This window comes from Branchiostoma lanceolatum, chromosome 2, assembly GCF_035083965.1.
Source record: "Branchiostoma lanceolatum isolate klBraLanc5 chromosome 2, klBraLanc5.hap2, whole genome shotgun sequence".
Taxonomy (NCBI): domain Eukaryota; kingdom Metazoa; phylum Chordata; class Leptocardii; order Amphioxiformes; family Branchiostomatidae; genus Branchiostoma; species Branchiostoma lanceolatum.
The window spans coordinates 21224668-21242413 of NC_089723.1; the positions used below are offsets into that span (position 1 = coordinate 21224668).

General features: G+C 38.8%; 1 protein-coding gene across 11 annotated transcripts in view; it reads right to left on the reverse strand.

Annotated features, from left to right (window-relative positions):
- LOC136427883 (rho family-interacting cell polarization regulator 2-like) overlaps window positions 1–17746 on the reverse strand; it is a 52739-nt gene that overhangs the window by 25063 nt on the left and 9930 nt on the right. For 10 of the 11 annotated variants that reach the window (XM_066417094.1, XM_066417089.1, XM_066417091.1 and 7 more), the window contains exons 2-4: window positions 6417–6576; window positions 5967–6093; window positions 3109–3199 (exon numbers count right to left, since the gene is read on the reverse strand). In XM_066417094.1, coding sequence (XP_066273191.1) covers window positions 3109–3199; window positions 5967–6093; window positions 6417–6552 — 354 coding nt within the window. In that variant the 5' untranslated portion in view covers window positions 6553–6576. Of the gene's footprint in view, window positions 1–3108; window positions 3200–5966; window positions 6094–6416; window positions 6577–12292; window positions 12480–17746 lie in introns of those variants that run through there. The other variant, XM_066417088.1, reaches the window with a different exon arrangement.

Genomic DNA, 17746 nt, shown 5'->3' on the forward strand with positions numbered 1-17746 from the left:
GCACTTAGGCACTGGTTGCTACAGTTGGGAAGCTACATATTTCTCATACATAAGAATAACAACCACAAGATAGCCTAAAATGTACATGTACAAATGTATACAGTCATAAATATATACAAGTCATGCATTTACATCACAAAACTGGGCATGGGCATGGGCATCACAAAATAGCCACATGCAATGTACAACAATGTAGAAATATTGCCTATTAATATTGTGGTATATTGTACACCATGAAGACTTGCTACAAGTACATTTATCATAATAATACTACAATCATTGTAGATCTAAGACAACACTAGAACCACAAAATGCATCGCTCTTTATTCATGGCTTTGAGATTTAAGATCAGATCCCACAGACACGCCATGCTCTTTCCGTTGCCAGCGGCAAAATGATTTTACGACAGGCTTTCCCAATCCGACCAGGAAATCTCCGACAATCCTCAAACCTGCTCGGCTGACATTATCCGGTGGCCGACTTACCGGTCTACAAAATCAATACAGCTTTGATGAATGCGTACATAAGTCATGTCGGCGGTGGCTAAAAATGTCTGCCTATAGCTCCTCTGGGACGGGCTGGGTAAAGTAGCTGGGATTGGACATTGATTTTTAGGCAGGGTGAAATGAGCGGGGGATAACGTGCTGAGGGATGATCAGGTCCATTACGAACATAGGCTGCTAATGATGACCAAGTATGGGGAGGATGTATGATATTGATAAAACATGGGCTGAAATCAGAGCTTGTCATAATTGATGTATGAGCTGTCATGTATGATGTGTACATGTAAGGGTGCCACACAGGACTAGATAGTTAAAGTTGTCTGAGTAAGATTAGTAGGGAGGTGCAGGTAAAGTGTATGTGTACATGTATGTGTGCATGTGTGAGTGTGTGCGTGCAGGTGTGCATCTGTGTGGGGAATGTGTGTATGTCTACATGCACTTGTGTGTGCACATGTGTATGGGGGAGCATGCAATGTGTGAGTAGGTTACAGTTCTTGAGACAAAACTCTTAAAACTTTATAAGCCAACGCGGACAAAGTGGCACTTACAGATACTTTCATTTACTTACTTACATTTAAATTTAGTACACTTTGATGGTGAGATTCTGTATGCAACGTAATCATTCTAAAACTAGTCAAAGCAGATGCAAACAGGGTAACTGTAATGACTTATTGATCTAAAAAGATGATATCTTGCAGTCTACCGGTATAATGGATTTCAGATAAGCTGCTATATAAGTTCAAGTTTGCCTTCAATATTTCAGTGACTTACAAAGTAAAACTAATTATGTTTTGGATGAGAATTGATTCTGGCAGGGCACTGGTTGGTCTAGAGATAGAGCTATGGTCATAAAGAGTGTAACCTGAGTATCTGTAATGTGGAAATATATTTGGATTTTCCTATTCTAGATAATAGTAATAATAGTTATCTATAAAGGGCACCTGCCACATTGCCAATGGTGATACCACCATTACGACAATGAGATACCCTAAGCAAGTTCGAGAAATTTGAAATTATGCAGAGCAAGATCATCTTTGCCACTCATTGCATAATTTAGAAAGAGAATGCTGGACACTGGATAGAGCAGTTTTCAGAACTGGTCATATGTGATCACTGATCATATATTATATATTTATAAGACAAAATTCATGAATTTTCAATGATTGAGTATAAGAAACCTCTATGAAGGGGAAAACTAATTCTCCAAGAGTAGTTGGGGGTAATGAAATAAACATAACAAAAGTACTTGCATTTCATTACTTGTGTACAACCATGAATTGATAAATATAACCTGTATGTATATGTGTCAAGTAATATATTAAAGGAATAATTCTGATTATCATCATGTAAGGCAACATTGCAAATTGGCCTGTCATCAAAGTAATTTCCATCCTTTTTAGACTGATTGCATGAAGTCAGTTGGATGATTACTAACAGCATGAGATAAGTGCCCTGGGTTATAGGTCATCGGGTACTGATTGGGGAGCAGAGTTAACTTTAGATAATACATAATTCTACTCATGCCAGGGCTGTCTCCAGGACCCCCCCCCCCCCTCTCCATCCCAGGACAGAAATTTGTTTGCTGGAGGGACAAAATTTCATCCCATCCAAAACTTCATGACATGACATTTTTGTTAGCTTAAAATGACAGATTCAACAACGAAATCAACAGCATTGGCTTCCAAATTGCACTTGAAACAACTTTTGCCCTTTCGTTTGCAATGACGCAAACATTAATTCTGGTCAATACCTTCCAAGACCTGCGATACTGTATGTACAAAATGTACATTACTCTCCCTCCAACAATGAGAGGACGGACAAAAATCTGAAGCAGGCCATAGCCCTGACTCGTGCGCAAGTCCTGTCAGGTAAATAGGTGTGGTACCGGTGGCTCTGTTGCTTTCCAACGTTCAACAATATGATAACAATTATGCATGAAAAATAGCCGCTACCAGACCCCTTGGATGACTAAGAAATTTAAAGAAATTTGTCACAATAGGGGGTACAAAAAAAATCTTATCAGAGGGCTTGATCTGTCATTTTGAGCAATAGTCTTGCCACAGTTACTACTATACCAGCTTGCCTTGTCAATGTTATGAAATGTTCCAAAAGAGCTTCATGTTACCTTGTACTTTTGTAGTCACAGACTGTTGAGCATAAAAAAATGTATAGGCATGTAACTCTACCCACTTATTAGACTGAGACATTCAAATCAATACATTTTTTGGGCACTAAGACCGCATTTAACATTGTTACTGCATGACATGAAATATATCTGGGTATCTGATTATTGGGTCTTAGTACAAGAGATGTATTTCATGTCATGTACCAACAATGTGTATTCTCAACTAGAATGGAAAGACTTCATGACTTTCTATGCAAATGTATGTAGCATCTCTTTTGACATTACCACAGGAAGAGTAGCTTGGTTTTGGAAGCTAACTGTGGATCTAAATATTATCAAACTTTAACCTTCTTTCTGCTGAAGCAGCCTTTTGGCACCAAATGTGTATTGGTTACAGTGTAAGGCAGCGGGGAGAAGGTTAAACAATGTTCTATTGGGGTTTTGGTATCTTACAAAGGAAAAGTAAGATAGGGGACTTACAGTGCAGGAGTTGTTCCTAGTCAGTGTGTCTGTATCCCCCTTGTGAGCCTTCAGGTCAGCAAGTTCTGTCCGTTGGCTTTCTATCAAGTCACTAGAGAGAAAAGCAGAGATAAGTAATAAAAAAACCTGTTCAAAACAACTTTTAGACCATAAAATTTTACAACCAGTTTCCTGATGACTTGCATTTCTGGCAAAACCACAAGGTTTGCTTAACCTTCAGTACACAGAAGTAGCCATTTGGCATCCAATTCCCTATTGGTTACAGAGTTAGGCAGCAGGGAGAGGGTTAAACCCCTTTCCACTAGAGGCTGCAACTCCTGAGTGACCAAAGATTTGACAGATTGCTCAACGAATTTCATAGATAAAAGAGCAAACCTATTTTAGGTTTTGTATGTTTGTCTTTCAAATCATACTTTAATATCTTGCATCATACTTTAATCAAGAAATCAAGGCTTATAAAAATCAAGTGCATCACTGTCAAGTGGAAAAGGGACCTTTACAAACAAGGGGTTGATTCCTTGACAAAATACCTTGACCTTTGTAGTCAAATAATTGGTGGAGGAATGTACATGTATACTTCTAGATGCAGCCCCACGCACCAACACACAGTTCATTAACAGGCACTTTGCAGTCATTGCCAAATACTTCAATAGCAGAATCGATTTCCATTCCAGTGGGGCGAGGCTGAAAGAAGGGTCAGTAATAATCCATAAGTGGCCAACATTCAGCGGACTTATTACATGGAAAACTGGGCAAATCATTTCCGCAAACAGATCAGTCAGTGATACTCCAATCCTCATCCTTGAGAGGGCAAAAATTTGAGATTTTATTGAAGAAAAGCCATCAAGGATTCACCACTAATCTTCCTGGACTCCTTGATATTACAATTATATTCACAACATACCATTATGATATACATTTGTCTAATACTAAAAGCACACACTTTCAACAAAGTTTTGAAAAAGACACAACACAAACTTTCGACTAAGTTTTAAAAGACACTTTTCGGGACCCATTCAAAGTGAAACAGAACGTTACTTTGAAGATCTTGCAGGTCATTTATTTTGATCTTCCAACTCTCTAATTATATCTCCTGAGAGTGTTTAAGACATTTTCCTTTTGAACTGTTTGATCCCTTTAGCTTCTCCCACTTTATTGAACCTCTCCCCATCAATAATTTGCCTGTCCTCCTTTAATCTAATTTCCCTTACTTCCCCTTTAATTAATGAAAAGGCCTTAAGTTACAAATTCCTGCTCAATAACGGTAAACTGCAGTTTCATACAAATGTGGAAGTGAACTTTTCTCAGCACTTACGAATACACATACAGTCAAAACTGTACAAGTGACCACATCTACATAAGGACCAGCTGGCCTTTTTGGTAGTCCCTTTGAAAGATTTTCCCCATTGACACAATCATGGAAATATGCTGAAAAGTGGTTGTACATGTCATTCACATATTAAAGAGTTATTCACTAGAATATTTCAAATTCTGGGGCCAAAATCCTACATAGCGGACCTTTAAGGATCCTGTCTATCATGACCACCTGTCCACACAGACCAATTTTCATCCAATTTTGAAAGGAACGTGTTGACAGCATGCAATGACCAAGCCCAAGATGATGTCAATCCCAATTCATGCCGCATCGCTCCGACCCATGGGCACAGTTCAAACCACCATTTCTCTGAACTGGCAGGGAAATTGCTTGGAAATGAGAACATATCGGATCCCGGTAATGTCCAATGTACCGTGCCCTCGTGCCAACCCGCCAGTGATAAAAGCCACCCTTTATTGCACTGCACTTTCGAAATGCTTGGTCTGTGAAACATCCTGTGGATGCTTGCCAAGTGGCAGAGGCTCAGGATGACTGTATGGACAGGTATGTTCACAATGTTCAACTGGTCGGGTAAGGCCAAACGATGCTACATCACTGGCTATTCTTTTATCACACGATGTACATGTACATGTAGCCAAGAGAAAAAGAAAAAAGAAAAAAAATGACCTGGAGCACTCAACCTACTTACTGTAATGTAACAGCTTACTCAGTTACTGTCATCTAATTCTGCCCAGAGACTGTCATGTCTAAAAAAGTGGCGAATTTAAGGAGATGTTCTAATGCAGCATCAGTAATCCCTGAGGTATGCGCTCTTCAGATATCCAGGTGTTCAAGACATTCTTGAGAAGGCCTGAATAATTTGGCAGTCTTAGGGAGTTATGGGAGTTGATGTTACATAGCCCAGTTGTGCAGCCAACTGCAACTTATTTGTGGCAAGGGTCACTGTTGATGCAATAAAACATTTTGTCCAGCTGTTTATCAAAAGCATAATAAAACCGAGCAAGTGAGAGATAAAATGTCTTTCAGATCTACATATGCCAAAAAACAGATGAGAAAGGTGCTTTAGGCCACACCAATTTCATTTGTTGGTTCTTGGGTTAAAAAAAAGAATGCTCAAGCGAAATATCAACTTTGAAACAGAGCTTGAGGGCTGTACCTTGACACACACAGTTTCAGGGAGTGAATATACATGTACATGTAGTAAGGTACAAGTTATCCTCCCAGCCCTCTGTTTCAATCGTAACTGTTTGTTAAATCGTGTCTAAAAGTTTGAGAACTAAATTTTCATTTCAAAATTTCTGAGAACCAGAGAAGTATAGAGAAGTAAAAACAAAATGTCATGTCATCTTCATGCAATGGTAGCAGGTGAATGATACCACAATTCCAGCAACTAAAAGTCATCTGTGATGAAAAAAAAACACATTTCTGTAAGATGGGTTAAAAGTCTTTTTCACACCTTAGCTTCTGATCGGTACTCAAGCTATCAGTATTTCTAGTACTTTATCAGTATGACTTTATTTACCTTAAACCTCTTTTCAAGCTTGTGAAGATCTCGTTGACTCTGTTTGGCCTGGGCACCTTCGGCCGTCTGTGACTGGGGCTCTTGAAGTTGAAGACTTTAGCTTCTGTCCGCTTGTTCATACCTGCAACTACATTGTGTACAAAATACAAGAAACTTAATATGGTGTACATTACCAATAATTGCACTGAACTTTAAATGTACACGTAAACGTGTGTGGAGCTCCAAGTCAAAAACTTGGAAATCAGTGTGTGTGCAACGTGTGCGTGAGTGTGTTAGAGTGTGTGTGTGGGTGGGTGGGTGTAGTGAGAGTGTGTGTGTGAATGAATGAGTGTGTGAGTGTGTGAGTGAGTGAGTGAGTGAGTGAGTGAGTGAGTGAGTGAGTGAGTGAGTGAGTGAGTGAGTGAGTGTGAGCGAGTGAGTGAATGAGTGAGTGAGTGACTGAAACTGTACCTGGGCTGCCGAAGCTGGACACCCGCTGTGACAGGAAGGGATTCTGCTCGTGCTTGAACCCGCCGAATGAGTGGCTACGCTGCACGGGGTTGCCATTCTGGCCGTGGTTGTTGGTCACACGCTCCGTCAGGGACATCTTCAACCGAGTCGTCTAACTAACCTGCGGGAAAATAATCAAATTACTTAATAAATGCATTCTTAGCAACTATCATGTATCATATTCATAAATAGAAAACTGGTACCAGTCCCTGTATAGTTAATTACACCACACTGGGACACATCACAACAATAACAATATCAGGCAAGCTTTAAGTTAATCTTTAACAAGTCATATTGATTTCTTGGGACATTTTTTGAATTAGAACTTCAATCTTGTAAGATCATGAATGATTAGAAAAAGCTGAAAATTGGCGCCCTAATCAAGTAATTATGACTACATTTGTGACATATATTTGTACAAGCAACAATTATCATGACAAGGACAAAACCTACGAGTATTCATATTCTCATTACTAATTTAGAAAACAGGCAATTTTATGCTACATTGCAGGCATTACCAAAGCCTTTTTATGCCATGCCCCAGGGAAGTCTAAAGATGGATAATCAACTTGATGACCCTGCCCTGAGCAATCTTAGAAGACAACGGAAGACCAATCGTCTTCACATTTGTCTCAGTCCTTAATCCAACGGTCCAGTCTTCACAATTCCAATATTACACATTCAACCTACCTTAATTTGTATTCTTTCCCTGTTTTAAGTATCAGAATTCATACCATACTCAAAGAGGTTTCCATTGAAATGATGAGTCTGGCCTACCCTCTTTTACGCCATGCCCCCGGGGAAGTCTAGAGATAGATAATCAGACTTCACGACTGCCAGTAATCGTAAAGGTGGGCCTGCTTGGCTCACATTTGTCTTATTGCAATAATCCAAATGACCTATACAATGTCATGTATTTCTTTTACGAGCAATTTCATTACCCACAGCATAAAACTGAAAACTGATGCATTTAGTACTGCTGTCTGCCGTCTCCAGCTTTACATTATTTTCTGTCTTACTCATTTATTGGTTAGAAGCCTAAATGTTCTTAATTTCTGTTGTTAAGTCTGTCATTTTAAGCTTACCAAAATACAATTTCGTCTATTTTAAGTCATAAAGTTCAGATAATTTGATGTGCAGGTCGAAATTTTTGGCCATCCCAACAAGCAAATTTTCATCCCGGGATGGATGGATAGAGGGATGGGTCCTGGAGAAAGACCTGACTGAGTATCAAGTATAATTGTGTATAATAATTATAAAGTATATAATTTGCCACAACTGCAACTGGACATAATGCCTCTAATGCTTTGTATTCCTTCCCTGTTTGAAGTATTATAATTCCATGGGAAGCTCCCTTCAAAGGTGCCCTAAATCCATACCTGATTCATGTACATAGACAAGGTCACTAACTGGGTCAACCTCAAATGAGGCCGCCTGATACAGTAGACCAGGGAACCACAATGATATCACCTACTCGGGAGAGTGGACTGGCATTATAATGGAGATCAATGGAGAGATTGGTCTAGTCAATCTTCCCACAATTTGATTTCCCTCTCTGCCATTGCTTTACAGTCCAGGTGCATTACGAGATGCTCAGGTTTACGTGGATTGAATGAGGAGGCTAACTGTATTTCACAGCAGTTTGTTATTTGCCGGGATCTCACCTACTTGTTGGACAGGGCATTTGTTTCGACCGCTATACATGCACATAATGATGTATTTTTGCAAGAGAAAAGGTCAATTACAGAAGCAGCAACAGGTGTACTGTAGTGTAGTGTCTATGACCCGATTTATACACAAGTTTTCAGAATTGACTCGGGCTGTGTGTGAGGAGCTTTGGGCAGCTCAAGTGGAGTTTTCCTACTAGAAAATGCTACTTGAGTGACCCAGGGTTCTCCTTGCACAGTCCTGAGTCGACTCGAAGTCGACTCAAAAACGTGGGTAAATAATCGGGCCTTAGTGCAGTTATGACAGCAGCTACAAACTTACATGTACAGTATCTGTGTTTTATCTGCAAATCACATTTCCCTTCCTGCGTACTGTATTTGTGCATTTTGTGCAACACTGAGTGTCTTCCCATGTACAATTCAACCATTGCGAGAACACTCTAACAAAACGACAAACCAAATGTATGTGCGCAAATGCCACCCTATGCAGCATGAAAAACAGTGACACCTGACCCTGCTCTGTTTACACTTCACCTTGGGTTGGTCATGTGTTTCTTGATGATGTAAGCAGAACCTAAAACTGGCACCTTTGACACAGTGGCCCAGCATCTAGAGTTAAATCAGACATTGTAGTATACAAAATGTAGATATCAATCATGAATCAATATTTTACATCATATCAGGATATCTCTATCTATATACATGTACATGTTATACTTATACAACCAGTATAACCACCCGTTGGAGTAACACACCAGCTTCGCAGGCATGCAGCACGATAGCAGCTGGTTTATAATATACAGTAACTTATATTACACCGAACGACCTGTCACACCTAACCTTTGCACATCTTTAAACTACATGTATCTAATGAGGATGCTCCTATATAGTACTTGGTGGCAACGAATTCTACTCTTACCAGTTCTAGGGGAAAACCATAACATTGGAAAAGTAAATAACCTGAACATCCTTTTCATGGTTGGTTGGATCTAACTGTGTAAACTATGAGGTTCTACAGTCTGCTTACCCTAAACGGGAGGTGGGGGTTTCTGGAGTAGTGGATAAGTAGGCTTTAAAGGGGTTTGAAGTGACTGCACTACTGTTTGAGAAGGTACTTAAAGACACATTAACAGCCATGCTCTGACACTTTAAGTACAAACACAAAACATAACAGGGCAGAACTTACAAGAGCACAGTCCGATACCACAGGTACATAGTACAATTTGGGGAAAGATTTCTTGTAGATTCTATACAATATAAATGTAAACCCAAAGTTGCTTCTTCTTCCACAACACAAAACAATCATTCTGGTTCATACCTAAATCATTGTCAGTAATTTTGCAAACCTACATTTTTATTGTACACGGTGTATATATTAAGAAAAGGGTCAAATGTTAACTGCGCCTACACATATCAGCCAAAAGTTAGACATACATGTACTAAAAAAATGTAAAACAAAATTGGGTACAATAAGGGCAGTGGATCTACCTTTCTACAAATTATTCATGTCATCTATTGTAAACGTACATATAGGATTGTCTCCAGCTAACTGAGTTTCAGACTTCAGACTCAGAGTTTCAGATACCCAGTTTCAAATGCTTAGGAAACTGTCTGTTGTCAGACTCAGAGCACAACATGCCTGCGACATTCAATTTAGTTTGCAGGCAAAAAGAGAAAATTGCCGCTAAAAAATCTACTCACCTGTTGTCCTGACCTGACATCCTAGGTTGTCCTTCCAACCTTGGTCTATGGTAATTATTCCAGATAGTTGATCATGAGTTGCTAAGCAATAGACAGGTATACTAAGGCCTAACATGAGCACACATTACAGGACCTGGTGAGTCTAGATGCTAGCAAGGGAAGTAGACATTTAGTTCGTACACAAGCTGGTTCTACTACAATTGTATACTTGTAATCATTCTCAATGTATAAAAATTATGAATTCCAAGAAACCAGCATGGACAAAATGCATGTGTCACCTTGGGCAGTCTGCGCATGCTCCTGATATCTGTACAACCATTATCAATGAGAACAACTAATGACCATTCACTGAGCAATTACCCTATACATGAAAAGACAACTGTTGATTCTAGTAAATGTCTTATTAATTTGACTTTTGAGTGCTAACTCTGGTCCAATAGGATATAAGCAAGCTCCATTTGCAGGGCTACAAAGTACAAAGCATACTTTCATTTTAAACCTATAATCTGTGCTAAAAATAAACAAAAGTCATTTGTAAGAAAAGAGGATTGACAATGCAACACTTTGAAGTATATCAAATTTTAGAAAGCCGATCACATAATCCTAAGCTTAAAACTACATGTAAGCCATCTCGTGACCAGGAAGTAATTTTCAGGGAAGTCTAATAACTTTGAAAAAGAAAGGAACGGTAGACTTAATTGCAGTTGAAAGAAAAGTTGGACCTCTGTTATTTGATGAGTCATAGAAAGACCTTAAACAGCCTTAGGCCTACCTCATTATAAAATCTAGTAACTTGGGAATGTCAGAAATGAAAGGTTTAGAGCCTGAACACCTGTGTTTCCTCACCTGTACACACCTGTACACTATTACACCTGTTCCTCCTGCAGGTATCGGACCATGACATGACCTTCCCACGTGTTACATGACACCTTGGTCATTAGTATGCAGTGTTCTGGCACTGTTAACATTCAGGGGAACCAAGGATAATCGTTATAAGGTGGCATGTACATGTACTTTTCATCATGCCTAATCAAGAAAATGATTAATTTTCGGTATAGATGGATACAGTTGACTGCTTATCTTCAAAAAGAATTCTATCTATTTGATTTTCCACTCGTCTGCATGTCATACCTGACTTGACTAATTGAACAAAAAAATTAACCTGATGACTTTTGGTCATATGTCTGTATTTTTGAATAAGCACTAATTCCAACTTTAATCCAAGCAATTCTTTTTCAGCAATAACAGTTTTTGACCTTCTTTCTTTTTGTCGTAGTGAATATTTTCTAAAATGTTAGCCATGCAAATTTTTCCCAAAATGCTGTCTGGTTCTTATTGGCAGCTACATGTACATGTACAATGTATGTCTCTACATGTAAACAAGATGAAATCTAAATAGACCTGATAAAAACCTGAGTGAATACAATGTGTAGATGCACATACGCATGTTCCTCTTTTTCAACTAGTGTAAACAACATTGCTTGTAAATAGAAATGAAAACCTATCCTGGGCTTTAAACACAGAAGTTTACATAATAATCATAATAATGGACAAGCAAAAGGGGATCAGCTGATCTCTGATATGATTTATGAATTATTTATGCAGTATCAGCAAAACCTTGATGTCAGTCATGAGTTCTGGATTACATATTAAAATATTGTTGCATGTGGGACAGTGACACATGATATGATAATGCAAGGACAAACCACAAATACATTTCAATATTATCTTTCTGATAAATATATCAAACTACATTGTACATACAGAAATGCTTTCAACTTGAAATTCAAGTACATAAAGTGAACAGGCTAGGCTATTCTAAAAAATACAACAGCCATTAGCTAGGAAGAGGCATGAAAGTCCACTAAGTTTAAACTGAACTTCATACATTGTTTACAAACTTCATTCAAAGCAATCAATCAATATTACCTCAGACCTACAGTACATGTTCTAAACTATCAGACAGACTTGTTTGTGGACTATGGTAATGGAATCACTTTAACACAAAATAACAAGAAGTTGTCATGGGACAAAAGAGAAATCCTTCCCCAGAACTGGTGCTATCAACAGCCTGTACTATCAAGCATACATGTACACGTACAAAAGAGAAATCCTTCCCCAGAACTGGTGCTATCAACAGCCTGTACTATCAAGCATACATGTACACGTACAAAAGAGAAATCCTTCCCCAGAACTGGTGCTATCAACAGCCTGTACTATCAAGCATACATGTACACGTACATACACATGTATATGTATCATAATAAAGGAGATCATTGCAACTCAACTTTGGCACATATTCCAACAGTTACTGATACAGTAAACACTATGTCTGTCAGTGAACCCCTGTGCCCTAATAGCTCTCAACTACTGTATACCTCACATTGAGTCCTGGGATGCTAGTACATGATGACCTTGGCATTTACATATACGTTTCATAACTGCAGATATAAGAACATTGTTACTGACCTTCCAAAAAAGATTTGCTTGGCAGTGAGAGTGGTGATCATGACAGTCTTGTCTGCTTCACAAGAAAATACAGCCGACTAAAGTGCATGTGCGTGTGTATCATAATGTACGTGTACTGCTCGCCCAATGTTTGTTTCAGTCACTCTGCAAATTTGGCCGCCTGTTTGCTCTTCAGGGTGTGTAAATGTACCGCCGATAGTCATCCTTATATAATCAACTCATAGTTCATACTCACAAGATAAATGTAACTTTGATGAATAATCATAGGAATTGGGGAAGGAGGCACTGAAGCTAACCGACATCTTTGTTAGCTTGAGTGCCTCCTTCCCCAATTCCTTTGATGAATAATCATGTTTGCCAGAAATTTAAATAATCATTTGGTCAATGAAATGACTGTATGTACTTGTTATAATGCAGAAGCCCTTCGGAAAGTTACATGTACGTCTCAGCACAATGCATGCATATGTAAGTTCAGGGAAATGTCACCTCGTTCATTTCTTGCACATACATATATGTATGTATGCCTTGCGTCATTTTGGCACTAAGGCCCAATCAATGAATATTGCAGGACATTGTACCGGTATTGGTGTATTGTTTTTATACCAACCCCTCCACCCGACTGACGGACCTACATTTTGTATGCTAAAGATTGACCTTTCGAACTCTGTTATCATATAAGGTATATTATCATTAATCTATACTAATAATACCTACTGTATCCTAGTACCATGTTGCCTAGTTCACGATGTATAAACAAGCAATGATGTCAGAGCTATGTAGACACAGTGTTTACAAAAACATCAACACTAGGATGTAATAGGTAATAGTATACACAAAGATACAAAATACTGTATGTCACAATTGAAAATTGTTGGAGGCCAGGGTTAGCTGAAAATTATTTGGAGGAAGAAGTTTAAAAAAGAGTCAGCACTCTTAAATCATACACATACGACGAAGGTAGTTAAATTGTTTTCCTGTAGTTACTGTGGATATGCTTACACAAACTCTGACATTGTGGGTACATTAGCATGCTGCCTTTCTAACTAAATCTTCATAATCCAGAACACCTCAAAGTTAAACATAATCTTAGCACAGAAACATGCACATTTCTTTTGTTGTGTTGCTCTTTGACCCATTTTCATAAGGCTGAGTAAAAAAAAGACAAACAGCCTTGACTTCTACCAGACAAAAACATTGCCTGACTTTGGGCGAGCCTGTTTCTCCAGACCAAACTTGGGACCATGTTGGGCCCATGCCCAACTCCCTCCCTCCAGAGGCAATGAGAGGAAGTATTTCAAACCCCAGGACTGCTGTTATCAAAATACCCTAGGTCAATTTCTCGGAAACATTACAATAGCCCAATCACTCCTAGAGATTTAGGTATTTCTTGAACTTTAATTATTGAGAAAATAACACCAACCTGCCTGTGCTTACAACAACAAGACCTGTAGTCTTCCTCAAGTGAAAAGAAATTATCAGATCTGTTGTTACGTATTAACTATCATCGGCTCCTTCCTCATAAGATGGCATGCACGCTGATCAACCGAAGGCCAAGTTCAACAACAAGTCTACCAAATATGGAGGCCGTGATGATTCAATCATTTCTAGAGGACACATGCTTTACATGTAAGCCAGCATTGACCTCATGGTGTAGACATTCACACTGTTATAAGGGATGGATGATATTCCTTAGTTGCAGGACAACTTTTAGGAGACAACCATGGAAGCTAAAGAGACCTTCTTGAAATTATTTATGTACACAAAAGAGATATGTCTACACTCTACACACTTAGACATAACTCAACTTTATTTGAAATTCTGAACACATTGATCCAGCATTAACGTTAATGACGGCCGTTTGAATGTGGAAAAGCTGATCCTGTTCATAAATGCGGTAATCAAATGGCCGTCAAGTTTTCTTAGATTCACTTTATTCAGAGTAGAAAAAAATCACCCATCTTTTACCTGAGGTATGCACACTACAGAGTCAGATACTGTATTCTTAAGAGGGACTTGATGTGGCAGTGACACTGTCTCAGGTACATTTGTATGTATTCTTCAAGCAGTGAAATATCTGTTGTGCTGTCACTATGTCTTGTATATGCAAGAAAGAAACGTAGTGTGACTGGTACAAAATTGTACATCAGGTAGGTAGCTTAGCTCTATACATAATACATTTGGAAACGTCTAGGATAATGCACATGCACATGCACATGTATTCTCATAAGGAATTCATTGTCAAGTTGTTCTGCAACATTAATATTGCAGCAATCAATAATAAAGCAAGAACTCTGAAATTTTACTGGTGTCGCCTAGCAGCAGACACTTGTTCCAATTCAGCCAGAAGCCAGACCTTATTCAGTGAGTCATGTAGATGAATAGCCATCATTTCCAAACCACAAAACCCACAATCAGCCAACCACTTGCCGATTGCCCATAATGAGGATGCATTGACTGCAATTAAGCCGAATTCACCATATGCTTCCCCTGTAGTTTGTGTGAAAGCGCTCCCCAGCGTGGCATCCAGCTTTGATTAAAACATACAGCTGGTAAAACCAGGTCCCCTTCATGCAACTGTTTTACTTTTCAGGGTTTTGCTCTGTCTACAATGCCAGCTCCATACTTGGACTCTCTCTAGATACCACCCTTTCCCAAACTACACAATGTACATGTACAAAAGTACATACAATCAAACCTACGTAGAAGTGACATCTACATAATCAGGACCAATTGGCCATTGATATACATGTACAATCAAACCTGCACAACTACAACTAGTACAAGTGTCCACCTCTACATAATTGTAAGGACCACCTGTACGATGTGACCACTTTTGTTGGTCCCTTAGAATGTTAGCTAATTTTTCCCATTGACACAAGCATTTAGAATCCTGTCTATATCTCCTTAACACGCCAGCTCATAAAAAATGTACACACAAATAAAGCTCCATGCACTATTTCACAGGCCAAAGTTGATGTGAACGTCAAATGATAAGATCACATATGTAAATATCTGTGCTGTATTACAATTTGAGATTGTAGTTGATTTATCTGGTTTGCCTCAGTCTGCACTTTGCCCCCCCCCCCGTCTATAAACTTGTTTATTGCGTTTCTTTATTGCAAATCCAGTAGATACCAGTGGTGCAGAGAGTATGTAGGCCAATCACTATTGATGACTGGGTAAAGAATGGAAGTGGGTCATAATGACACTTGACCTCCAAACTCATAAGTCTGCCTGTCAAGAGTTTGGAGAACCCTGAAATTCTGGATTAGGCCATGTGGATTTGATTATGTGGATGACATCCTCCGAGAACTCCAAAACTGATGCGATGATGCAAACAAAACAAAAAGGTGCCTTCATTTATAATATATGTTAAGTCAGAAATGTTGACCGAATGAATGAACACATAGTCTACTGGATAATAGATTCTTCTTTCTCTTTCACATCGTCTTCTTGAAGACTTTGGAATTTTCTTTGTTGGCACAATTGACATTACTGTAAATGCAGAAATGATCGCAGTGGTTTTCTGCTTGCGGTTTTTGCTCTTTACAGCAAACTTAAAAACACCGCAAAAAGCTGTTCCATTGTGTGACTGTATCGCTACTTTTGTTTCAAACGTGAACTCCAAACCACCGCGAACACTCCATTTTCTCCCTACCGCCAAATTTAATCCCGCGAACATTTCTGCATTTACAGTATATGCTGGACAGTAGACTCCACCACATACAATCATGGTGTCCTCATTTACAGTATTATCCGTTTCCCAAAATATTTTTTTGCAATTCACGGCATATATTTGTTTTTATGCAGCTGCTTTGTACAATTTACAGTATGGTCGAAAACTTTTCTTTTTTTTGTGGAAACGGACAAAAATTGATGCGCGTGCGGATGTCATCCATAAAGTCAAATCAACATGGCCTCAGTTGTTTTTAAGTACATGTATTTCAGACACGTACAATGTAAGACATTCAGAGTCTATACCATGTAAGTGCAGTCATCACTGTCAAGTTTATATCTTTTTCCCTCCTTGAGGAACATGCAATAAAACTGAATATTAGTGTTCTGCATATAGATTTGAACTTGATGCTAGTTACAAGGCACATTTGAACTTTCCAAATTGAGCAGACACTAGAAAAGTCCTCATCATCATAACTGCTGGAGATCATAACTTTGCACGTACAGTACAAGGAAATTATATCAAATATTTTGTTGTTAACAGGAAAATGGTGGTTTCACCGTTTGTATGTTATCTTGCTATAATTTATCAACTAGGATCTATTTTCGGCTCTAGGTACATCCTGTCAAATGTTGGTGTCCAAATGCAGCGCTAGCGAATAGAATGTGTGTTACTGAGGACTTAAAGCTGGGATTGGTCCAGACCTGCATGTACTGAAGTGTGGTGCGGCCATTTTGGTCTTGTCTTTCATTTCAGTGAGCTTACACAGGCAAGTCACTACATCATGCCTGAAGGGTGCTGATGATGATGTACGGAGAGGTCAACGCACTTTTATGGACATAGCAGGGGAAGTTACAAACAGTTACATGTATCTAAAAGTCCAAGCAGATGTAGGGGTACCGGTAGAATATTTTTGTCCGATAAACTTGTTTTTGACAGTTCCCTATTACAAACATCAGAAAAAAACAGCTGATCATAAACCATAAAATTTTCTCCCCAAACATCTGCTTGGAGGTTAACAATCTGTGCATGATTTGAATCCAACTGTGCTATTGCATACTACATATGTGTGCATCTGTCCTTTTCTATGTAAGGTAGTTGTGGAACAGAGTGCAGTAAATTGGCCATAAGCTGTTTTTTCCCTTTCCTTCCACCCGTGATTATGTCAAATTGTAGTGATCAGGAAAAGCCGCAATGCAGGTTATAATTATTTCTGTAATGTGAGGTAAATACATGGATCTTTATCCTTTTCATAAAAAAATGAATGAAGACTGTTTGTGCTAGACTGGTACTTTTTTGGGTGCCAGTCTAGCACATACCTAGAAATCTAACCAGGTCACAAATAGGGGTGGATACCGGTTCGGCTTAATGAGGTCCAAGTCCAAGTTTAGGTCCAGAGATTTAGGTCCAGGTCCGGATCCGGACCTGAACCTGGACCTGATCCTGTCCAGTTGATGTTTTGTTTTATCAGACCAATATTAATAATAGCTAGAGTTCCACGACCTCATACCTTCGCCAAATGATTTTAACCTTTATGACTGACGTATTAAGAGTGTTTCTCATCAATCATAAATCATACCAGTTTATTGTCTTAAAATATAACATGTCCAAAGTATGAGCTGAACAAATTTATCATCAATTATGCAAATGAGGCCCTTATTAGCATAATTTGATTCAACGATGTTCACATTCACATAACGTCCCGATGCCACAAAAAAGGATTAAATGTATGAAATTGCCGTCTTTTGCCAGTGTGGAATAATAGAAGTTACTCATTA